This window comes from Asparagus officinalis, chromosome 5 (assembly GCF_001876935.1).
Source record: "Asparagus officinalis chromosome 5, Aspof.V1, whole genome shotgun sequence".
Lineage (NCBI taxonomy): Eukaryota > Viridiplantae > Streptophyta > Magnoliopsida > Asparagales > Asparagaceae > Asparagus > Asparagus officinalis.
In genome coordinates, this window is record NC_033798.1 from 84,889,795 (window position 1) to 84,915,985 (window position 26,191).

The 26,191-nt window shown below is 36.3% G+C and overlaps 2 protein-coding genes across 2 annotated transcripts in view; both read left to right on the forward strand.

The window, feature by feature from the left end:
- LOC109839975 (50S ribosomal protein L21, mitochondrial-like) lies at positions 348-5,279 on the forward strand. The gene is made up of 5 exons (XM_020408451.1): positions 348-904; positions 1,041-1,123; positions 3,951-4,052; positions 4,584-4,658; positions 4,747-5,279. Exons 1-5 carry the CDS (start codon positions 430-432, stop codon positions 4,816-4,818), a joined length of 807 nt encoding a protein of 268 aa, XP_020264040.1. The 5' UTR covers positions 348-429; the 3' UTR covers positions 4,819-5,279.
- Positions 13,199-26,191, forward strand: part of LOC109842102 (probable ubiquitin-conjugating enzyme E2 24) — a 30,352-nt gene continuing 17,359 nt past the window's right edge. Inside the window, 11 exon segments of the mRNA XM_020411014.1 lie at positions 13,199-13,493; positions 13,721-14,453; positions 14,571-14,702; positions 14,794-16,230; positions 18,060-18,200; positions 18,345-18,488; positions 18,580-18,810; positions 18,900-18,963; positions 19,382-19,521; positions 25,990-26,188; position 26,191. The exon segment at position 26,191 is cut by the window's right edge and continues 91 nt beyond it. Of these exon segments, the coding sequence (XP_020266603.1) occupies positions 14,803-16,230; positions 18,060-18,200; positions 18,345-18,488; positions 18,580-18,810; positions 18,900-18,963; positions 19,382-19,521; positions 25,990-26,188; position 26,191 (2,348 nt within the window). The 5' untranslated portion in view covers positions 13,199-13,493; positions 13,721-14,453; positions 14,571-14,702; positions 14,794-14,802.

The following is a 26,191-nucleotide window of genomic DNA, read 5'->3' on the forward strand; positions in this document are numbered from 1 at the left end:
GCCGTCGATGCCATCCTCCCTCTCAAGATCGGACGGCGCAGATCCACCGATCCCTACCCCCTCTCTTATTATTTTGACAATAAAACAAATTAAATCGAATGAAATTACCGAAAATCTTACCGATCTCAGCTCCTTGTCGGAGTACCTTATATAAAGTACACATAGGACGGCCCGCCCAAACGTGTAGAAATTCTATGCGGGAATTTTTGGGATGTTGTTTTTAAGTCTGGATAGGGATTGGACGGTGGATCTTTCTCATGCATAGAAGTCTCTATGCGGAGTTTTGAGGGGAGCGATCTCGGGAATGGTAAATCCGTTATTTTCTTGTTTGCGGATAACATTACTTCTTGTTTTTTTTCTGGCCCATTAAGCACCGAGCCCCCATCTCCATTTCCCTCGCTTCCATTTCCCCTCTGATCGCCGCCCCCAATGGCGTCGCAGCGACGCCTAACCCTAACCCTAACCCATTATTTCCGATCTCTCCTCTCCTCATCTCCTCCTCCTCCTCCTTCTCTCATCAAATCTCAAACCCTAACTCTTCGATCTCTTCATCTCTCAACCCTCAAAAACCCTCACTCCAACTCCATCCTCCCACTTTATCAACATCAACCCATCGATCCTCCTCGATGTCGCCATTTCTCTTCTCGACCTTCGGGTTCATCGGGAGACGATGATGAAGACGACGAAAATGAAGAAGACGGAGAATACGAAGAAGAAGAAGAAGAAGATGATGATGATGAAGGCGATGAGAGCTGCAATGGATCGGTGAAGAAATTTGGAGCGAGTGGGAAATCTGAGGAGGAGAAAGCGAACGAGGCTGCTGATATCGGGTACAGAGTGATTGGGCCGCTTGATCCTTCAGAGCGGCCGTTTAAACCTTGGGAGCCTGTTTTTGCTGTTGTCCACTTGATCCTTCAGAGCGGCCGTTTAAACCTTGGGAGCCTGTTTTTGCTGTTGTCCAGGTCTGTGACTTTGACTTTCTTTTGGTTTAAAACTTCACAAGGTTTTGTCTTTGGGACTGTATTGTTTGTGTTTATTGTAGATTGGTTCGCACCAGTTTAAAGTTAGTAACGGGGATTCGATTTTCACTGAAAGATTGAAGTTTTGCGATGTTAATGACAAGGTAAGGTGTTACGTATTGAAGACTTTAGGGTTCTTTTGATTTTTACAGTATATGCGACTTTCACCAGTAACGTGAAATTGTTAGTCTGGGGAATTTGGCTACATTGCAACAGGAAACTGTAAGTTTAGTTATGAAATTACGATATAAATGTTTGCTACTGTAAACCATTCAGTTATAGCGCACATCACGCTGACACATACTTTTGTCGAGGTTGCTTGTGTACAAAGGATAAGACTTTCGTGTTCTTATGCAAGGTCCCAATTCAGTAGAATAATCTTGTTGTAAATGCCCTAACGTGTGTCATTATGCAAACTTGACTTGGTTTACGTTCAGCTTGTTTGCTGCAGAGCTTCTCATTTAATGTCTGAGATGTCAATCCTTCTATTTTTCTCTTGTTGCATTGTTCTTAAAGAGCATATTACGACAGTTGAGAAGTGTAATTTAATAGAATGGTCCAATGTCTTGTTGCATTGTTCTTAAAGAGCATATTACGACAGTTGAGAAGTGTAATTTAATAGAATGGTCCAATGTCTATACCCATAACTGTTCAAGATGACTGTACGACAGTTGAGAAGTGTAATTTAATAGAATGGTCCAATGTCTATACCCATAACTGTTCAAGATGACTGTTTGGTTTGATGAACTAGTTTGATTACACAGGTAGGGCAGGAATTGGAGGTCAATACTACTTACCATCTGTTTCTTCTCAGAGATTAATTATTGGATTTATTGCTTCTTTCTGAAATTAAAAAAATTCCCAAGATGCTCCTTTAACACTTAACTCTTTTTCTAATTTTTCTTCTAGATTCATAGAATATGTTGTATACCCATCTTATGTCAAACTTCCCACCTAAATTCGTTTTGTGAAACTAAAAGATGCCTAAGCTGATATCAGTGACAAATTTAACTTTTTTCCTACTTTCTCTTCTAGAATGTATTGTATACCCGTCTTATCTCTTAATTCTGTCCTTTTTTCTTTTCCAATTATTTGACAGTTCGACTTATCTTAAAGTACGCTGTCATGTAGCCAAATCTGGGTTGAAACCCACTTATGGATGGAATTTACTCATGTTGTTTGCTCTATTTAAAATTGGCAAGAGATGTTACCGGCCTGCAATCACTGTGTTCCACATAATATTGTTAAATATATTTGTGTGGAAGTTTCAATTTGCATTTGCACTTAATATTCATTATGTTGCAAGTGCCAACCTTCTCCACAAATTAATAGCCTAATTAATTGGTTTTCAGTTCATTATCTTTGTTTTTGCTGATAGATTTCTTAGTTCCAAATTCTAGATCAGCAAGGTCGTGTCCTCTAGCTCATGTCTTTAATTCTATCCCATTAGCAAACTGCATACTCATACCTGTTGATGTGCACATTGCAAAAATATTTAGACCATGTTATATTGTAGTTTATGATGTCCTTACCTGTTGTGTAGTCATGTAATATTATAATACACTGATATTTTTATAAGAGTTTTCCCCCTAGAAACTAGGGTCATTCTACAGAAACCACATTTGGTTGTCAATTTATACGCAAACCACCTTTCAATGGAGTTTTTGTTGTAATCAACCACTTGGACTCACTTTTAAGTTATGTATTTTTTCTCATTCTGCCATAATGATTAGTTATCAATTACAAAATATATTAGAGATGTGATCCTTAGTGGAGGTTAGATGAAGTCAGTTACTGAAAAAACTTAATTGAAAAGTGGGCCCAGGTGGTTGGTTGGAACAAAAAAAAATCCTTTAAAGGTGGTTATGTTCCCTATTTTAAAGGGGTGGTTTCTAGGGGAAAAAACCTTTTTTATAATTAATTGATTGACCAACTACATGAAACTTAGAAGTGAGAAGAATTAGTAAAATAAAGACACCTCACCATAGTCATTTTCACTTGCGTTTAGATGTTTTTAAGTTCAATATCTCCATCACCATCTCATTTCTTTTCTTTCTGTACCAGCATCAATAAGTGACTTGGTTCACCTATGACATAAATGGTATCCACCTTCAAGTTTTCCAAATAGGATAGCAGAATGAATGTCTTTTTATCTTTATGACATAAATGGTATCCACCTTCAAGTTTTCCAAATAGGATAGCAGAATGAATGTCTTTTTATCTTGAAAATTTCTGAAATTTATTAATCAAAATATTTTCCAAATAGGATAGCAGAATGAATGTCTTTTTATCTTGAAAATTTCTGAAATTTATTAATCAAAATATTTAACAAAATAGGAGATTACATAATGTTATAAAAATTCATGACTTCGTGTTTGCTGTTAATACCTGAAGTCGTATACATTCAGTTTTAGGATTAATAATTCTTAGTTGTTACTTTAGAGTATTCAGGATCATTTACTTTTAACTATTCGTTAGAGTGGCAATGTTTATAATCCTTTTGCAATATCTGCAATATGTATTTTCCTTCAGTTGCTCCTTCGAGGTAATGTTGCCATTATACTTAGTATTGACAATTATAATTGTGAAATGTTGCATCTGGTTTATGACTATGTATCTTTTGATGTCTGCTGCTAGCATTTTCATCTTTTGATTTTTTACTTGCACAGTATGGAATTGATTGTTTTTATTGTTTCATTTTTCATATTATTATTCACCTTTTAACGTTCTTCCTGGTCTCAATATTTCGTATTTTTGTTTTTTGTGTCTAGGTGTGTTCCCTGAATTGTTTGCTTCTTGTTGAACACTTTATCTATATTTTATTGATGCATTATTATGCTCATGCACTGGAAAATTCCTGTGGTTATTTCTACACTAACTTTGGAGAAGTTACTATATTGTGGATTATTTACATAGCTAGCTATCCTGCAGTTGATTTTGAACAAGGTTCTTATGCTGGGATCAAAGTCGCAAACAATCATTGGTAGACCGATATTACCTGAGGCAATTGTGCATGCTGTCGTTGAAGAGCATGTAAGAATATTTATCATTTAACTTTTTCTTTCTTATGTACTGCTTTTTTAAATGTTCCTTTACTTTTTATCTGGAAGAATTTTTTTAGGGGCTCAAAGAGGAGTAACTATAACATCACAAATTGTTTTCTTCTTTGCGCTCCCTGAGCAACTGAGGAATAATATTTAGCTGCATATATTGTGTGATGTGGAAAACTAAACATTAAGAATCAACAAAAAGTGCATATACTACATCTAAGTACTGTTTTCCTTGATGCGTGATTTCTTATTCGTCTGGCTTAACTGCAATGTGAATGTCATCCAGTCTTTCCTTATTTGATACACTGTTGTCTTGGAACAGAAGAGTGTAGCTAATATTGATGATGAGACTAGCTCTATTATTGTTCTGTTATATATTTGACTTGTTATTGCACGTCTTTTAAGCATGTTTTATACTTTATTATCATGTAAGTGATCCTCGATAGGACTGGTTTATTTTGATATTTCTTATAATCTTACCCTTGTTACAGCTATTTCACCTCTTTGTTTTCAGGCTTTAGATGCAAAGGTAATCATATTCAAGAAAAAGAGACGAAAGAATTATCGCAGAACTAAGGGTCATCGACAGGTAAGATTACTGTTATGTTTGCTATTCAGACAATTAGCTTGTTGCCCTCTCTTCTGGCAACTGGTTCACACACTTCTTTTTTTTCCAGGAATTAACCAAACTGAGGATCACTGACATCCAAGGAGTCGAGAAATCTGAGGATGTAGCAATTGCTGCTTAGGATATATCATCTGTGCTCAGTGAAAAGAGATGTTTCAATTTGGATGTATCAGCAAGGCTTTAAGCGCTGTGATCCTTGAATACTGAAGGTTAGTCAGAAATGTACTAGAAGGATTCGAAAGTACATGGCGAAGTGGAAATCACAAATATAAGGTCTTGAACCACCATTTGAAGAAGCCAAACTGAGTTATTTTTGTATTCCGTGTGACATTCGAAGGCAAGTTTGCCCGGCGACCAATAATTTTGCTCGATTTGTATTGATGCTTATTGTCAAGCTTTTCCATAGCAATGAAGATGCAACCGTATTGTTTTTCTGAACTGGCCTTTTGGGTTTAAGATAGGACAAAACAGGTATTGAAAGTATCAACTTGATAGCCAGTGGCTAAATATTGCTTTAGACCTGTTTGTGTGAAGATCCTCTTATTTGAATGCTACACAAATCACTGCGGGTGTTTAAAATCATATTCTTATCTATTATCAGTTCCTCGTTGCATCAACTTATTCTTCAGTGCATCATGACAGTTACGAGGTTGTGTGAAATGTCAATGTGTCATAGAGTTTACATACTGAATAATGTGGTGAGATCATCCTCAGGATGTATCCATTCCTCTCTTTTCTCTAGATCTGTAGTCTTGTTTTGTTTTGTTTGGATTTGGATGGTGGAGCTTATACATGGAACTGCTCTACTGAACTGCAACTGTGGCATTGAGTGAGAGAGCATACTGTGCTTTTCTTGAATTTTCAGTAGTATTTCGTGAGGGCAAATGACGAAGTTGTTGGTGATTGATGATGGCAAAAGCACTAAAAGGTTCATACGCTTCACTTTCGTAGGTCAACTGTGGTGCAAAAAGTGTTCACGTTGCTTTCTAGAGGGAGGATATGCTACAGTTGGTATGGGAATATGCCCCTGCCTTTAGGTTTAGGACTGAACCATAATCATGGTGGCTACTGCTTTTACAACTTTTTTTTTAATTTTTTAATTTATTTTTGGCTCCTTTGTCAGTCGTCTCTGCTCCCACTTTGGCTTTCTAACACTTTCCAAGATCCTGTGATCTCCAACAAATCGAGGCTCACTTTCCTCCTTCGGCTTATGTCTAAATCTGTGATGCCACACGGAAGAACTTGGTATGTCGAGACGCGCTGAAAGTGATAACGAGCGTTATATGCTAACTATGTTAATGATATCGATGTGTCTCGAAGGCAGAGCCTGCTTGCTGTATTGGTCAAAGGACCCTGCCACGCGACGTCTGTTTTTGAAATCCGCTTTAAAGTTGCGGTCGGCGGGAGTTGAACCTGGTTCGCTCTGATACAATTTTAAAGGACCCTACAATTACACAAAGACTCAGAAATCGCGGTGAGGGTTGAGGGTTGTAACTTTATACTCTTTAACAATTTTGTGCAAGAGACCTGAGATTCAATCATTCAAACGCGAGTGCTATTAATGACATTATGATTTCTGATTTATTGAAATACCGCGAACACAAAATATATTTTGCTAGCGGTTCATATGCTTGTGTGCAAGAGGAGATTTATTTTGTGTACGCATCTTTTGTTAAGCTCTTATTAACGGAACACGGTGGATTATTTGTCCATTGTCTCAATGAAAAAAGGAAAAAAACAAAGAAATTCTGGGTGATGAATGCGAATAGTTAGAAACTCAAAGTTTCAGCTATTTCATGCTTTGGCTACTTAGAGAGCTAAGCTATAAGATGATGAATGCGGATTCATGATATAGAGTGCGCTTGTTAGAAACTCAAGTTTGAATGTTTTTTATCCAATATTCATCCATTAAAAGTGTAGAGTTGTTATCTATAGGACTATTGGCTTGATTATTATTTTTTGGATACATTTGAAGCCAGAGATTTCCCTGATCCCACACTTGCGAAGTGCACTAGTGAAGAAGGGAGCATAAAGGGTATGAATACCTTGGTTGGTTGATGTCTAATCATAAAAACTAACAATTGTTTAATAGTAACCAAGCCAATTGCTCATGTTTACAAATTTATTTGTTTATTTATTTTAAAGGTTAGCATTCAATGGAGGTGACTCATAATTCCATTAGGCCCTTTTATTGTGCGGAGAGCATTGAACTGACGACATTTGATTATTCACAGTGGACATGGCTTTTGTGACGACGGTAGGCGCACTCATTTTCCTAGTTTGCACTAGATTTTGTGTACCTTCAACGATTGCTAGCAGGGATCCATTTCCTTTAGTGGAGCATTAATTTGCATCTCTTGAGTAGTATAATCTATTCCTCTCTAATAATGGGATGACCCAAGAATCACTATTCATAATGTAGTAATGTTACAGTAATTTGTTGTATCATTATTACTGTAACATAGGCGGGATACTGTAAAAATGTTACTGTGCTATTTAAAAAATATATTTCTGTAGCGTTTAAAAATATTGTAGCAATTGAAAAATAGGATTACTGTAGTGATAAAAAAGAGAAGGCCGTGCTTCGCACGGGGCGCAGACTAGTAACATGTAATGACATTCTCTAGTTCCCTGTATCTTAGATGTGACTGCTGTTACAAAGGGATTTGATTATGTTTTGATTAATCTTTTAAGCATAATTGTCGTTTTTAACCAATCATAGTTTTTGGGGTAGTTAAGAGTTTGGTTTTTTTTCCTCCCTGGAAGCTTATCCTAAAAATATGGTCATTATAAATAAACTACTTTTTATTTTCAATTTATACATAAATCATCTTTAAAGTGAGTTTTTGTTCTAATTAACTACCCCCTAATCAAGTTTCACTAAAAATCTCAAAAATAAGTTAAAAAATAAACGTCTAAGGTATGTGACTTGCATCCTTACTGGACCTAAACATTAACAAAGTGATTCATGTGAGTTTTTAAGAGATTTTTTGGATTTTTAGAGAAAACTGATTTGGAGGTTGTTTGGGGAATGCCACCCTTGAAGCTATCCTAAGAGGCAGGCTCTCTCATATTAATTACAAGATGCTTCAATACTTGGTGGTGTAACAAAGTGGGGGCATTAACTCATATAACGGATGAATGAAGGCTGATTATGCATGTAAAAAGTTAGCAATACTTTTGTTTGTCACCATCTAATAAAGCACTTTTTACCTCCAAAAGCTTGGCTTTAATCACCATGAAATATATCAGGAATACACCAATCACCATATAAAGGAGTGTTGTATATATTAATTGTCTAACAAAATGGAAAGAGATGTCTCAACTATGAAAATATCTTTTGCTTTGGTTGTTGGAAACATAACATACAACACAGCGGAAATTGTACATCATGTCGATTAATCAAAATTAGTTAAAATCTAGAAGAATACATGAAACGCTTTCCAAATTTCTTCGATATTAATCTATCCCAAGATCAATAGGAAATAGTATTTTCAAGAGAAAAAACCTCTAATTGAAATCCACCCGTCACCGAAGAGGAGCAATACTGAGATATAGGTTCTCAAATTCTATTTCCTTTTTCTTTTCTTTCTTTTTCTCATCTTCATAAGGCTACATATGAGTCATATATATAGGATTGGACCTGCCTTATAGATTTCAATTTCAAAACAATTCTTAATTGTTTAAAACTCTATCCATAACATTTAAAGATAAAATATTTTTTCCATAACAATTAGATTAGAAATAGAATTGTATTACATGTAAACCTCTTCCAATGACATTAGTGAGACCAATTGGGTCCCATATCAAGAACCAATTATTAATCAAATTAATAATTTTAATTTAACAATCAAATCCCTATCCGACCAATTGTTCATAAAAACTCTTTCATAATATGAGATTAAATATTTGTGAATAATATTATCTTACATTCAGTCACTTCCAGTATCAATTTATTTTAGGTAATTTTATTGAGCAGGAAAAATCACTTATTTGCTTATTCCTAAAATTACAATCCCATGAACATAAATAAAAATCATTTTGAAACATCAAAAAAATTTTATTTTATACAAAAATAAATTTAGAAAAATAATTTTCAAAAAATCACCCGTCGACGAGAGTTTAATATCTTCATGGAATATGCATTATAAATTAACTCATAAAAATGAGTATACTGGATCCTATCTACATACCCATCATATATTTTCCAAAATGAAATCTAGTAACCCAACATTCAGGTTGTATAACACTTGTAAAATAAGTTTAACCATCATATCAAAGTATACTAAATTATTAAATTAAAAATGATGATATCATCAAGTCTAAGGGACAATGTAACAATTCAAATTCTCTATCTCTTAGGTGACTCGTCCTAGATAATCCAAATAAGGTCTTGTGCTACACATATCAAATATGCGCTTATGACATACACCCAGGGAATCTTCATTCCCGATGGCTGAGATTAACCATCACATCTCATATGTCATTGTCATGCATAATAACATGTTATAACAAAGCTATCATTTACTAATTATAGGTTAAACACAAATTTAAGAAACATCTAAATTAGATCATATCTCCAAGCAAATGACCATCACAGTGCATGATCTAACAAAATAATTTCTAAATAGAAAATTCACTCGGTCCATGTACTAGGTTATATGAAAAAGGCAGATGGTGACGCAAAGTGACACTGCATGAGATCTATGTGCAATTAAACCTTAAATTAGTGAATTAATTCTTTTATTCATCACTATTATTTCTTCATAAAGTTTTCTTTCTCCAACAGAAGTAGAGTTTTTTTTCCAGTAGAAAACAAATGGCCAACAAACTACTTTATTGAACATCACTTCATATCATACTCTCTTTAAAGCACGAGTTCGAGAAAATCTTTTAGTAGATAAAAATACTATTGGAATTCAAATATTAATTCATTAAGTAAGAGTAAGTTGATAAATTGATGAATTTTTATTAGATATACATAGTATGAAGATAATGATACAATTTAAATTGAAATGTAAATCTAAATAAAATTATTAAATGCTAAATTTATAAATGTTTACAAAATGAAGGGCGTATATGTAAAAACTAAATAAATTAATGAGATAAATAATGTCTACCGGTCGAACCCAAGAATAACGCAGACCTACAAATGTACATAATGTGGATGAGATATTTACAAAATCCACTAAACAAATTAAAGAGACAAAAATCATTCTCAAAATTATAAAAAAGAAAAATTAAGGAAAACAAAAATCATACTCCCTTTAAAAGCACGAGTTCGACAAAAGCTTTCCATAGTCAAAATTACCATGTACTATTTTAAATATTTAATTTAAATTATAATCTATTTAATCATAGTTATATCTTATCATAATACCCCATGAACTATATATAGCTCAATAATTTAAATAAGATTAATAAAATATATGAAACAGCTCTGTGGTATCAGTATATTACATGAGTGCTACAAAAAAAGGAAAAAGTTTTAAAAATTAGAAAAAATACTCTCAAAAGTTTAAAATTACACAAAAAAGCTAAAATTTTAAAACTTGGCAAAGAAAAGAGTAATTGTTTGATATTCTTTTATTAAGATATATAAATGTAACTTATAATTTAAAGTTTACTATTCTTTTTCAGAATCTAAAAAAAGTCAAGTTACTACTGGTAAAAAATAGCAGTAATAACAGATAAAAAATATCCAGTCAATGAATAAAAATTTTAAAAATATATGATAGATTAAAAATTAATGTTATTGTACAAATTAAAGTAACTGCATAAAATTTTATCAATATGTCAGAGCAGCAAAAATACATAAGTATCATTAATTAATAGAAGACTAAATTGTAAAAAACTAATAAAAGACTATAATATAATATCTTAATATTAATTAATTATAATTTATAAATGTTGATGTTTAATGGTAATAATATTTATAGGGTAAAAAATTACAATGATTTATGTATGGAGAACTATCAGAAAATTTAGAGATATCCTTCCAAAGAATCAAGCAGTTTTCATTTCAAATGGAATTCAGAACGTCCATGAATCACTTTAATTAACACTAATATAAGTTATATTTATCAAAGAAGCACCGACTGAATCCCCATGAACAATATATTGAACAATTTTGTTCCAATCAAAGAAACATTCTTTATGAAAGATAAAAGAAAAATTACTATGACATGACTCTGCGTAAGCAAAAAAATATAAAATCACCCTTTTTCTTTTTCTTATATAGTATCACAACCCTGCGTGTGACTTTATTTAAGGATATGACTCCTAACGAAGGATCAATTCTTAAAGACATGATCAAATATAATGATGTAATATCACTATTAAATTTTAAGATCTCTAAATATGAAGGTAATATATTTTATTACTACAATTCTTATTAAAGGCCACTAAATATAAAATTCACCTTATACATGTCTCAAATTTATAGAGGAGATATGCATGTCATCAAAAATTGGATCAATAATATATATCAACCCAAAGATACAACTTACTGAAGAAACAAAAGAATAGGAAGTAAACCAAGCAAATGTCCATATAACATCGTAAAAAAAATATTATTTTTTAAAGCTAATATGCAGTACTCTTTCAGAATAAGTTGCTAAGTCAAAAGCATCTCTATTAAGGCTCTTTATAAATGCAACAGAAATTCAAATTACTAATATATACAACTATTATAACAGTCGAAAGAGGTATGATCTTAGAAAACCTACTCTAAAATTTATACAATTAAACATAAGAGTAATTTACCAATATACAGACACACTATTATACCTTTAATGTAACGATAACTACCACTTATAATACAGTTGAGCAGTGGTTCTATTTTTGAAAGGCTGCAACAAGAAAGTGGATAGAGATGTTAATAATAAATGTCCAAATGATAAATATTATAGAATCGTCGATGATGTAGTATTAAGGTTAAGTGATATTCCTTCTTTATGAAATAAATATATTAAAATTAAATATTAACATTATAATCTAAAGCAATTTGACAATGAAAAATGTAATGTATTAGTTCACATCCTCATGGAAAATAACACAGATAGAACAAATATAACATTATGACACAACATAAATTCTTATCGGATAGACAACAGAAGAATTCATTGCAGAGAAAAAAGAGGCCGGTAGCTCCTAACCTTATTTAAGTAATAAATTAAAAGTACAAAAAATTCATATACATGGAATTAATATTTATTCTTATTGAAATAGGAAAAAAAAATCAAAGTTTCCATATTGATAGAGTTTTGTATTGAACATAAGAAATATATTTAACTTCTTTGTGAATTTAGACGAGAAGATAAAAAATGAATGAACCCAAGGAAAGATAACATGCTCCAGCCTCATATCACAGCCGATGTAAACGATGAAGACACTACTTTAGAATTGTCCAGGAAAAAGATAAAGATGAAGAATCATTTATCTCCACTCAATAAAAAAATAAAATAGAAGCAATAAAAGATAATGTTTTGTGAATTGTTATAGAATAGTTTAATTTTTTAGTAAAATTAGGAACCTTTAGAAGAGATATTCATAAACTATTTTTAGTGCTTTCATATGCATATGTGGATGCTTTTATCATATAAAATGTACTAGAGTTAGCATTAATTTTTAGTTTATGATTTTTTTATTAACTATTTTCTGTCATTTTAGCCCACTTTAAATCAATCATCTTGGCTCGTTGGCTTTATTAACTATTTTCTGTCATTTTAGCCCACTTTAAATCAATCATCTTGGCTCGTTGGCTTTATTATTCATCTTCCTTTTATAATATTCATTTTAGCCCACTTTAAATCAATCATCTTGGCTCGTTGGCTTTATTATTCATCTTCCTTTTATAATATAATTTTTTCAAGTGTTTTCACTTTCATAACATTATACTTCCTCAGGTCAAGCTCGGTTTCATGCCGATTCAAATGAAATAAAAATTTAAATTGGCTTTACATTATATTTATCTCCCGACAATTTAACTATCAACATAAAAATTTAAACTAGGTGTAGCCTATTCAAACAAACATCAAATAAATAAATAATCAAAGTGTAATCGAGGAACAAATGTTAGTAATAAAATAAACCAAAAATACCTAATCACTGTATTTAACCACGTGTGCGTGGCACGTGCATAAAATCTAGTATACTTAAAATATAGCAATATCAATTCAATCATATATGCAATTTTACTGAAATTTATGTGTGAGATAATAACAAATATTCCACTCAAGAAAAAAATAAGAAGAGAAACTTGAGCCCACTTGGCCAATAATCCGACGTTTCTCTTTCTGATTCGTAGCCCGAGGCCGTAGACAGTGGGCCAGCATTAATCTCCCTCTCTTGGTCAGAGTCAGGTCAACTCAAAGAGGGTGCAAAAACTATTAATCAAAAGATGGCGTTCTTGCGATCACTTGCCGCGCAAAGCACAACCACTAAGCAAAAAACATTTATATTAATAAAAAAAAAAATCAATAATAAAACCCACACAACGAAAAAGTCGGCTCTCCCCACTCATAACGAATAATAATAGAGAGCTCATCAGCGAACGGAAGTGGAGTCATCGCCGTCATCACCATCGACAGGAGAAAAATCAGTGGTTTTTCTCTGCCAAAACTCCTCTTGGATTTTGGGAACGGATTGAATCCTGGGGAGGGATCTGGACTCTTCTACTTCTTCAAACCCTCTCTCTCTCTCTCTCTCTCTCTCTCTGTTTGAGTTTATGGCGGGAATTGAGATGGCGGTGGGCTGTTCTCGCCTTTGCTCGAGTTGGGATTTCGAGGGGTTTCGGTACGCATCCGCTTCTTGAATCCTTGGCCCCTTGATGGGTTTTCTTACTTGTTATTCCTTTTCCCGCCCCTAATCTTTATGGTAAGAGTTTGATTTGAGAATCCGTGTCTTTTCTTCGCGCACCAAAGAAAGTGGTGGCATAAAGAGTAAATTAGAACTTGGTAGATTATTCTTGTCGGCGCTCGATTTTGGCAATACAATTGTGTGAACTTCCTCTCTTCGTGCAGGTTATCTCTGTAGCGTTGTTCTCATTTCTTGGGAGATATCGATATGAAGCCGCATTTGGGGATGGAGGATTGCTTCTGTTGGGGGAATGTTCTTTGGGAGTTGATGGAAGGTGTAGAGGAATTCCCTTTCTCGGGCAAATCTCCTTTGGCAAATTAGGACTTTATTAGGAAATTGCTACTCGTAGTAAGGTTATCTAGGAGTTTAGTGATCTTTAGTCGGAGTGAAGTGGTGTAGGTATATTCTGCCGTGTCGGGCAAATCTCCTTTGGCAAGGAAGGGACTTGGAAAAGTTTCTTTCTTTTTTCTAGGCGAAGTCTCCTTTGGCTAGAAATACTTTTATCTATCTATGTTAGGGCAAATCTCCTTTGGCAAATAATTATTCCCTTCCTGGGAAAATCCCTTTATCCTACTTGGTTTCTGAAGCTTGCTCTTGTCGAAAAATCTTACTCTGGTATTTAGTAATTAAAGCTTTACCCTTCCTGGGCAAATCTCCTTTGGCATTAAGGATATCGGGTGCAAGTTAGACTCTGCATCTTTTTATCTTTGGAATTTCCTCTAGTTAATCGCATAGGACTTCCCGTCAAGTTAGTTTGGTTAGGTCCTTGGTTTGTATCCCGCACAATTCTTCTTCTAGTTAGTTTGTGTTCACTAGCATTGGCTACCAGTTTCTACCTGTAATTTTTATCAGCTTCCAGAAGAAAGATAAGAGTGCACGAAAAAGGAAAATCTGGAGGTAACTACTCTCTCAAATTTCTGTTTAGATAAGAAAAATCTTTATCTCAGTTTGAATTTAATCGAAACTTTCTTACTATATATCTGACATCGCCTCAAAATTTTTGACCTTCTGCAGGATTGTCTTGCATCTTATTCATTCATAGGGAAGATTGCCTTTGCTATCAGAAAATTGACTGGTTATTCAACACAGAGTTAGATTGTTAGCTTACCATCCTCCAGTCCTTGCTAAGTCTAAGAAGCTGAACGGGTTAGTTTTATAATTAAGCTTCCTTTTCTAATTTAATATGTTGGTTGTTATGTGTAAACCACAATTATTAATTGATTATTTCTTCTCTTAGGCATAAGTCATGAGTATCCATAGTGACGACTCTGATTATGAACATTACTCAGAAACGAGTGATAGTGAGGATCAGGATAGCGAATCTACATATGGTGGGAATGCTCAGAGCATTTTGTCAAGTTTGGATGAGAGTATTGGAAAAATTGATGATTTTCTTGCATATGAAAGAGGTTTTGTGCATGGTGATGTCGTCTGCTCCATCACAGATCCATCTGGGCAGCTTGGCCGGGTTGTGGATATTGATATGGTTGTAGATTTGGAGACCCGGTTTGGCGAAGTCATAAAAGATGTAAACAGTAAGATGTTACAAAAGGTCCGGTCCATTGCTTCTGGGGACTATGTAGTTCATGGACCATGGCTTGGGAGAGTGCAAAGGGTGCATGATGCAGTTACGATCATGTTTAATGATGGGGCGAAATGTGAAATAATGACAGGTGACTCTGAAACTGTAATGCCAATTTCGCCGATATTGATTGAAGATGCGCCTTACCCTTACTATCTCGGTCAGCGAGTGAGAATCAAGGTTCCTAACATTTCCAAATCTGTGAGATGGTTCTGTGGCTCTCCTAATGCTCTTCGAAATGAAGGTACTATCTGTGATGTGGAAGTAGGGCTGGTACGTGTGAACTGGATTGCTTCGGTGATGATGAGTTGTTCTGTTTCACCTCCTTATCATATCCAGAAACCGATTAACCTAAAGTTACTGTCATGTTTTCCATATGCTAACTGGCAACTTGGTGACTGGTGTACTCTTCCTTCTGATTACTTCAGTGGTCTGCATAGTACGTCTGCCCCTCATGGGACCACGAAAGTGCAGAAGTTGGGAATGGATGATCGACATTGTAAACAGATGTATGTTATCACAAAGACAAAAACCAAGGTGGATGTACTGTGGCAAAATGGAAACTGCTCGGTTGGCTTAGATTCACAGACTTTGTTTCCTGCAAATAGTGTTGGTGATCATGACTTTTGGCCTGGACAATTTGTGTTGGAGAAGGTTTCAGCAGAAGATATAGATGCATCAACTTGCCAAAGGTTGGGCATTGTGAAAAATTTTGATGCACAAGACCGAACCGTGAAGGTGAAATGGAAAGTCCTTGAAGCAGAATCTATCGAGGAGATGGTAAGTGCTTATGAACTGATTGAGCACCCTGATTTCTCCTATTGTATCGGTGATGTTGTGTTTGGAACTTTAACACATTTCGATGAATTGGAAGATATTCCTCAAACAGTACGAATTACTGAACTGAATCAAGGGTATGATCTGGCTACCACAGAAGTTTCCAATTGCTCAAACATTTTATGGAAGGAAAAGGAGAACTCTACTAAGTGCCATGCTGAGTATTCCACTGCTTATTTCTCCTTCATAGGAAATGTCATTGGTTTTGTGGATGAACGTGTTAAAGTGAAGTGGGCTACAGGCCTAACATCAGAGGTATGTGTATTTGCCTTGTTCCTGCATATTTTTGTAGTTTTCCTACTCCTATATAGCTATAAATTATTTACAAATTTGTTGTTCCCCCTGTACCTTACATTTTACAAATTGATATGTCTCATACCTACACCTGCACCCATACCCGTTTTCATGCAGCATACATGTATAATATGTATATAGTGGGTAGCAGTTTATTGTTCATTAGGATCAAACCTGAGTTTGTTCCCAACACCAAGCAATCAGATGGGCTACCCAACCGGTTATGCATACCATTCATTTTGATATGCATGTTATAAAGTGTCTATGGAAACTTATGCAATTAAGTTCCTAAACCATATAGAATGTATCCTCTCCTTCTATACTAAACAAACCCTCATTTTGGTATCATTGGATAATTGGATTAATAGGCTAGGAATTTTCAGAACACAAAAAATTTTGTTCGTCTATGTTGTGATAGAGATCTATGGAAATTTATGCAATTAAGTTTCTAAACCATATAGAATGTATCCTCTCCTTCTATACTAAAAAACCCTCATTTTTGGTATCATTGGATTAATAGGCTAGGAATTTTCAGAACACAAAAATTTTTGTTCATCTATGTTGTGATAGAGATCAAATGAACAGATGAATCGTCCGTTGAGGTAATCTATCATGTAGTTTGCTGGTTTGGAAAGAACTTCAAGTTTGTTCTTTTGGAACAAGAGGGAGTACACATTTCTTACGTGTGATGGACCTCTACCTACTAGCCACCAAAACATATCTTCCTGGTAGACTGGTACAATAAGAGTTCAAAGGAGAGTGTGAAGAACTGATTTCTAATTAGAGGGATGTTTGAACGAAGGTTGCCCTGAGAGCTCAAGTCTTTCTGGAGTTTAATTCTGCTTATCCCCAATTGATGAATTATTAACAAAATAACTACTGAGAACAAGTTTTCTTTTTTGTTACTTAACAATCTTGTGGAAGAGCCCATTGGTTCTAACATACCCTCGAAGATTAATTTTGAAGTCAATATCATCAAATTTAAGTTCAGCTACATCAGTAATGAAAAAATTTGAAAGTTGCAATCAAGACTTAAGTAGACCTATATGAATGGATGGTCATGCCTTTTTATTTTTATAAATTGTCTAGAAATTTCATACATTTGATGAGCTATGTCTGAAGCTGATCATTTAAGAGTCTGATCATTTACTTTAGTGATGTACCTGTCTACAATAGAAGGAATGAAGATTGCATTGAACACATACCAACTCGATCCAGTTGAAACCTACAGATGCAATAGATATAGTTACATTCTAGAGTTCTCCTGGGACTTTTAGGTATTGAGGAGATGGCCATGCAGATTGAATTAAGGTCCTGCAAGTAAACAATAAGAAGTTTGTCTTAAAGAACTTGATATGTGTCATACTTTTCAAGTGAACAGAAGGAGGTTAGGACTTGATAAATGTAAAAGTAGGTTAGGACTCAGCTAACTGTGAGATCAACTTGTGAACGTCATTAACTGTTCTCGATAAACGTTTAGAAAGAATTGTCACGGACACTGTCCTTAGATTACTTAAAAACAAAAGGGAGGTTAGGGGACTCGTTTTTAATCATATTTGATGAGACACTTCTTTCCATCTAATTTGGCAATCACACTTGTGTGGAGAACTAATTTCATGATACCAAGTCTATTGTGACTAAATAGCGAAAAATACACTGTAAATTGAGCTTGTTTTCCAGTGCTTTGATCTCCATATGGACATTTAAATTAAGTGTCCAACGTAGTTGCACCTACTTATGTCATCTCGTGTCTCTAGCAAAAGACTTATTATGGTTACGAATTATTTCAGGTTTACCCTTCTGAAATATTTGGATTGGATAGGATTGGTGATCATTCTTTGATTCCAACAGCTATTGACGAATCTGTTCCAGAGTCTGTCACCAAGAACACAACTGAACAGGAGAGAACACATTGCCTTGGCAAAGAAAAGGTAGAAGCATCATCTTTCTCCCTCATTAACCTCATATCTCTTTTCACGTGATATTGCGTGGATGTACGTTTTTTTCTTGTTTTATGCACACTAGTCAGCAATCTCTGATGAAATGAGCTGAACATTTCTCATTTTCTTTTAAAGGCTGCAGACAACTTCACCGAAGCTTATGAGAGGGAAGTGTGGGGTATCAGTTCCCTTCTCTTTCCTTGTGCATCTCTTCGATTCTTCAAGTCTATTGCTACAAACATATTTGGCTCTGGTGTTTCTACTTCTCTGTTAGGCCTTGTAAGTTGGTTAATTTCCATGTCCCATTAAAATCACAATTCAATAAGGAGCAACAGATCTAATAGGATTTCTTAATTTTGAAAATTTCCAGTGGAAAGGTGTTCCAGAATTTCTGATTTTAGAGCCTGAAGAAGCAGATTTGAATGGCAATGATATGGAACCACAAAGTTTGGAGCAGCATGAAGAAGAAACCAAACTCAAAGAAAATGTGACACCTCCGCAAGAAAATGAGAACCCAAGAATGTTCAAACAGTTTGACATTGTTGATGATTATTCTGATCATCATTTTCTGAATAATGCTGGCAAAGGACTAACTTCTCAGGTAAAGAGCTGTTTTTGCCTGTAAAATTGGAGTCTTTTCCAGTTGTGTGCTCATTTCTAAAGTTATATTTTTCTCCTGTATCCTCTCAGGTCAAAAGAGGTTGGTTGAAGAAGGTGCAGCAAGAATGGGGCATCCTAAAGAAAGATCTACCAGGTCTCTTTAATTTTCAAGTAGACTCTTGTTTTTGTTTCCTCTTAATGTTATAAGTATACTCTATTACCATCTCCACCACAGTTTCATGAACAGCGTATTAGTCTCTCCAAATCTTCTTTTAAATTTAGTGGACATTGTTATCCATCAATACTTTCATGGTGATCTTTTCACTGATGCGAGGAAAGGGGGAACCTGCATTTACCTTTTCTTTTTGTTTCTTTTTTAAGTGTCTGTGGAAGAATTTTAGCTTTTGTGTGTGCTCTCCAGTGGGGTGATCCTTTTATTTTATTTTATTTTATTTGATAATTAATAAACTGTCAATGAACTTTTGATGATATAATACTAGTTTTCTGCTGGTTTTTGAACTTTTTATTGCTAGCGGTTATGCTGATGCGGTATTTGCTTTTGATTTTAATAGATAGCATCTATGTGAGAGTTTATGAGGAAAGGATGGACCTCGCTAGGGCATGCATTGTGGGGGCACCCGGAACTCCTTACCATGATGGTCTCTTCTTCTTTGACATCTTCTTTCCTCCTGATTACCCTCATGAACCTCCTGTAAGCATTCTTTAAAATTTTTTTCCTTAGTGATGTTTTCTGCTCCTGTCAATTTGATTAGATTCTCTAACAGTCAATATGATTCAATTAGGTGATCTTCTTCTTGGGTGTCTGAACATACTAAATAATATATTCATGTGAAATAAGTTTTCTTATTTGTTAATGCAGAGCTTTGCTACCAAACAATTCACTTGTATGTTTTAACGCTTAAAATATCATCATTTGATCGTAACGCAACATCAACTGACTTGATATTGCCTCTGATATTATGGCTAACTTGCTTACTGCTTCATTCCTTTTTGTTTGTTGGTAAATGCTTTGCATGATTTTCATTTCATTAGCTTTTTTGACAAATAGTGACAGAGCAACAATTAAGTCATATTTCCTGATTGAGCAGAGGAAAAAGATTTAGCTGATTAGGATATGGGTATCTATTAAAATTTAGGAATAGCAGGTAAGTGTTAGTCATTCCTTGAAATTGTATGTGACCAACTAGCATTCAATGGTGATTTTTGCAGCTTTCAAGCAACTCCATCTGCCAATTAGCTAATGTTTTCATGCTCATTATTATATAATAAAGAAATATATTTTATTTAAACTCATTATCTATATTTATTTAATCAAATATGGATACACACTGGTTACTGCTTGTTAAAGTAAGAGAGAGAGAATCTTGGGTAAATTTCCCTTGAATTGAATATTGAGTATGCACATATATTTTACAAGTAGAGGAGTGTGATGTTTGTTCTCCCAAGCAATGTGGGACTAAAACCCACTACAATACACTATTATCAACAACCCCCTTCAAACTCATATTGGATCAAACAAAGTGAGTTTGCGTACAAGAAACTGGAACCGATGAACAGGTAAGGCCTTTGTAAAGAAATCTGCAAGCTCGTCAGCGGATGAAACATGAGGAAGTAGAATTGTCTTGTCCTTGATAACTTGGTGACAGACAAAATGAGCGTCGATCTCAATATGTTTGGTCCTTTCATGAAATACTGGATTATTAGCAATCTGGATGACACTCTTATTATCACAGTTGGAGAGAGAGAATCTTGGGTAAATTTCCCTTGAATTGAATATTGAGTATGCACATATATTTATACAAGTAGAGGAGTGTGATGTTTGTTCTCCCAAGCAATGTGGGACTAAAACCCACTACAATACACTATTATCAACAACCCCCTTCAAACTCATGTTGGATCAAACAAAGTGAGTTTGCGTACAAGAAACTGAAACCGATGAACAGGTAAGGCCTTTGTAAAGAAATCTGTAAGCTCGTCAGCGGATGAAACATGAGGAAGTAGAATTGTCTTGTCCTTGATAACTTGGTGACGGACAAAATGAGCGTCGATCTCAATATGTTTGGTCCTTTCATGAAATACTGGATTATTAGCAATCTGGATGGCACTCTTATTATCACAGTAGAGAGGAGTAGGAGTCGTAACAGAAATGCCGAAATCACTGAGAAGGCGACGAAGATGAATAATCTCTTTAGCTGTTATGGACATTGCACGATACTCTGTCTCAGTATTGAAAAGAGCAATAACATCTTGTTTCTTACTTCGCCAGGAAATAAGAGAATCACCAAAAAATATACAATAACCCGTGGTAGACTTTCTGGTAGTTGGATCACCAGCCCAATCAGCATCAAAATATGCACAAAGCTCTAACTTAGATGTAGCAGGAAACAAAAGAGAGCGAGTGCTAGCACCCCGGAGGTACCGAAGAATCCGTAATAAGACAGCATAGTATACAGAACGTGGAGCGCTAACAAATTGACTGACAATACCAACAACATGAGAGATATCTAGTCGAGAGATGCACAAATAGACCAACTGGCCAACAAGATGTCGATATCGGGTAGGATCAGATAGAGGCTCACCGTCAGTAGAGCAAAGTTTAACATTCTGCTGGAGTGGAGTATCGACAGTTGCATTATCAGTTAGCTCAGCTTGATTTAGAATATCTGAGAGATACTTCTGTTGAGACAGTAATACACCCCGCGGGCCTTGAGAAATTTCTAGACCAAGAAAATACCGAAGAGATCCAAGATCCTTCATGTGGAACTGTTGTTGCAACTGAGATTTTGCGTATTGTATACCTGCCATATCATCACCTGTAATGATCATATCATCTACATAAATGAGTAATAAAACTCTGCCGCGCGATGTAGTGCGAACAAACAGAGAAGCATCTTGATGACTTTCTATAAAGCCCGTTTTGAGCACGACATCACGAAAACACTCAAACCAAGCGCGGGGTGCCTGTTTGAGACCATAAACAACACGGCGAAGGAGACATACATGTCCCAGAGGAATATTTAACCATGGAGGCGGTTGCATATATACGGTCTCTGATAAAGAGCCATGAAGAAAAGCATTTTTGACATCCATCTGGTATAAGGGCCAACGATGAGCAGCAGCGACCGCAAGGAGAGTACGAACAGTGGGCATCTGAGCAACAGGAGCAAATGTCTCCTCATAACCAATACCTTGTTGCTGAGTAAAACCTCGAGCCACTAAACGAGCTTTTCGACGTTTAATGGTGCCATCAGGACGAAATTTGACCTTATAAACCCATTTACTGCCAACAAGAGAGATCCCAGGAGGACAGGGAATAACATCCCAGGTATGAGTTTGCTGAAAGGCTTGAAATTCCTCAGCCATAGTCTGTCGCCACTCTGGAATTTGAACTACCTCTTGGAAGGACTTTGGCTCAACAATAGTATGAATGGCAGCAAGAAAGTTATGAAAGATAGGTGAATAAGAAGTAACAGAAGCATACCGGGCAGGCATGACATGTGGGCGTTTACCTCGACGAAGAGCAAGAGGAACCTCAGGCGGGGGAGATGCTGGCGCAGGTGCGTGGAGATCAACAGTATTTTCTGGAGTGAGAGTTGTGTCCACGGGATATGGATTAGATGGTGTAAGAGAAGACTCGGGTGAGGAAGAGTCAACAGAAGGAGAGGGAGAGATGTCAGGGAGATCTCGAAAGGAAAATTGAGGTGAAGAAGTGGGTGATGCAGTTGGGGGAAGCATGATCAGTAGAGTGGAGGAAATTAAAGTCATCAGAAGCAGAATAATATAGAGAATCCTCTTCGAACTGAACATGACGAGATATATGAACTCGACGAGTTGTTGGATCATAACAACGATAACCTCGATGTTCTGAACTAATTCCTAAATAAACACAAGAAACAGCTCTGGGAGATAATTTATCACGTTCGTGAGATGGCAGAAGAACAAAACATCGACAACAAAAAACGCGAACTAGATCATAACGGGGAGGGTGAGTATAAACACGACTATAAGGAGTAGCACCGGAAAGAGAGCTAGATGGAGAGATATTAATGGCATGAGTCGCGGTAAGAATAGCCTCAGCCCAAAAACGACGAGGAACAGAGTAAGAAATGAGCATTGATCGAGCAGTATCGAGGATATGACGATGTTTGCGTTCAGCAACACCATTTTGCTCATGAGTGTAGGGACATGACTGTTGAAAGATAGTCCCATGAGAGGACATGATAGAGCGCATGGCAGAGGATAGGTACTCTTTGGCACAATCAGAACGAAAAACTTTAATACGAGATTGCCATTGAGTGAAAATCATAGCAGTGAAGGCTTGATAAGCAGTAAGTACGTCAGAGCGATTCTTAAGTAGGTAAACCCATGTAAAACGAGAGAAATCGTCGATAAAACTAACATAATATAAGTAGCCAGATGAAGAAGGCAAAGGAGCTGGCCCCCAAATATCAGAATGTACTAAATCAAATAAGGAAGTGGATACAGATGTACTCATTTTAAATGGTAAAGCAGTGAATTTAGCCAATTTGCAACCAGCACATGACTCAATACTAGAACTAGATGATACAGGACCAAGTACTCCAGACTGAATAAGACTCTCCAGCCTTTTATTACACACATGACCAAGTCGTCTATGCCATAAATTGGTAGGAAGCGAGGTAGAGGGTTTTGACGAACGAAGAGAAGCAACAAGAGAACGTGGACGTATGGACTCTGGAAGGTGAAGATATTCCAGAAAATACAGTTTGTGCCTCCTACGACCCGCCCCAACCGTCTTGCCCGTCTGTGGATCCTGCACAATAAAAGTATCAGAAAAAAATGAGACAAACAAGCCCGTCATGCATAAAGAGCTAATAGAAATTAAATTCAAGCACAACTGAGGAGCCACATAGACGGGACCAAGTGTTAGACTACCAGATGGATCATTTTGTGGGGGTAATAGAGCCATACTGAGTAATGGACAATGGTTGTCCAGCAGCTGTGTAGATAGGAGGAAGAGAGGATGAAGTAAAGACAGAGGATAAAAGTGAGGCATTACAAGTCATATGAAAGGAACAACCAGAGTCAAAAATCCAGAGATCATTCATACCAGAGACTGAAGGATTAGCTGAAGAACCAGCAAAATGCATACCAGAGAGTTGTGCGGCGGATGTAGAGGTGATATGTTGAAAAGCATCAAGTTGACGGCGAAGACTTTCAATAGCTTGAATAGTAGAGTCTGAAGTAGTAGAAGGTATAGCATTGGCCAACAATCCTGGTGTACGAGAGGGTTGAGACTGAGGGGGTCGCCGACCACGTCCAGTACCTGAGGAACGTAACTCAGGATGAAGCTTGAAGCATGTCTCAATGCGGTGTCCTTCCTTCTTACAATATTTGCAAGAGAGCTTAGATCGAGCCTGTGGAGAGGGAGCCTGTGGAGAAGTATAATTCATAACAGGAGCAGTGACAGGTACAGACAAAACAGTCTCGAGTGAAGAGGTAGGAGTGTCTGTTGACAAATTGAGTCGTGTTGTCTGCTGCCGGGTCTCATAAGCAGTGAGAGCTCCCATAACTGAGGCCAAAGTCGGAAATTGAGGCTGATGAAGTAGTTGATCAACCATAGTTGAATACTCAGGAAGGGACTGAAACAGTTGATGCACCTCATGCCGTTCGTACCAGGCTAGCCAGTCTTCATATGTGGACTTACGTCCAGGAAGCATGGAGCGTAACTCTGTCCAAAAAGCTTGCATTTGTCCAAAATGGGACTGCAGAGATGAACTACCTTTGCGTTGTAGAGAAATGCGTTGCAGAAGATATGCCTCCCGTGCACCCGAGCACTCAGTGAAACGCTCAGTGAGACGAGTCCACATGGCCTGAGCAGAGGGAAGCGAGCCAATCTCGACAGTGAGACCAGAGCCAACACAGCGAGTGAGATAATCCATAACACGAAATTCCTGCAATTGCCACTCTGAACTCTCCTTGACATAGAGAGCACGAGCAGTCTGAAGATCGACATCACCACTGCCAGAGGCAATAGTACTGGATGAAGCAACAGTGCTGATGGACGGTGGAACTGGTCCCGTACTGGTGAGATGATCAAGCAAACCAGCGCCACGCAAGGCATTGGTGACAATGGTGGACCACCCTGCCCAGTCACTTTGATCATTGAGGGGCAAAGGTGGTTTGGGAATCTTCTCTGAAGGAGCCATAACAACAATGTTGAGACGTTAAGATGTCGAGATGCCGTTACTGACTGCGAAACGGCAATGCCGTTCGTTTGAGGCCGAGAGACGGCTTGAAACGACGATGCCGTTAATTTGAGACCGAGAGACGGGCTTGAAACGGTAATGCCGTTAAAATAGAACCCGAAGGTTAGAATGAAAACCCGAAGGTTTAAACGAGAACGCGAAACACGTTAAGAGGCCGCAAAGCGACAAGGCTAAAATATCTGGCAGAAAAAAAAACATTAAACGGCTGCAAAGCAATAAGGCCAAGATTTGGCAAAAGAACGCAGAAGCGTTAAAAAAATAATTTATTGGAAGGGAAATAGCCCTATCTCTGATACCATGTTAAAGTAAGAGAGAGAGAATCTTGGGTAAATTTCCCTTGAATTGAATATTGAGTATGCACATATATTTATACAAGTAGAGGAGTGTGAGGTTTGTTCTCCCAAGCAATGTGGGACTAAAACCCACTACAATACACTATTATCAACACTGCTGATTGGAGACAAATGTTACAGTTCAATCAAAGGTAGACTTCATTTGCTGCATTTTGAAATGTTCCGAACTTCCGAGTATTCACATTCTAGTACAGAAACTTTTTACATTACCTCTATCTGTATTTGTATCCATAAGATGGAGACTTTATTTCCATATTTGTAAAAAAAAAAAGTGAAAATGGATGGACACGTGGACATGCAGACACTGCCACCGTCTACATGAGTAAACCCATTCACTTCGCTCTTATTTTCCTTCAAACTGGAATGCCTTGTAAGCGTCTAATAAAGTCATTTGCAAGGCGGCACATAGCCCACAAAAAGCACGAAACCTCTATTACATATGAAGTTCTTTGTTTTAATGCATGAGGAGGTGTCAATCTTCAGATATTGAGTGTCTGTAGCTTAAAGGAAGCACATAATGGCTAAAGGCCAAACATAACCAATTGTTGTGTTTTGCAGATGGTGCACTATAACTCTGGTGGGCTTCGATTGAATCCTAATTTGTACGAGTCAGGAAAAGTTTGCTTAAGCCTTCTGAATACCTGGATGGGATCTAGCACAGAAGTATGGGATCCAGAAAGTTCTACCATTCTGCAAGTTCTGTTATCCCTTCAAGCACTTGTTCTCAATGACAAGCCATACTTCAATGAGGCTGGCTATG

Coding starts and splice junctions, on each gene's coding strand:
- LOC109839975 (XM_020408451.1), top strand. CDS start 430: ATGGCGTCGCAGCGACGCCTAACCCTAACCCTAACCCATTATTTCCGA. Junction 1,124..3,950: donor TTTGCGATGTTAATGACAAG/GTAAGGTGTTAC, acceptor GCTATCCTGCAG/TTGATTTTGAACAAGGTTCT. Junction 4,659..4,746: donor GAACTAAGGGTCATCGACAG/GTAAGATTACTG, acceptor TTTTTTTTCCAG/GAATTAACCAAACTGAGGAT.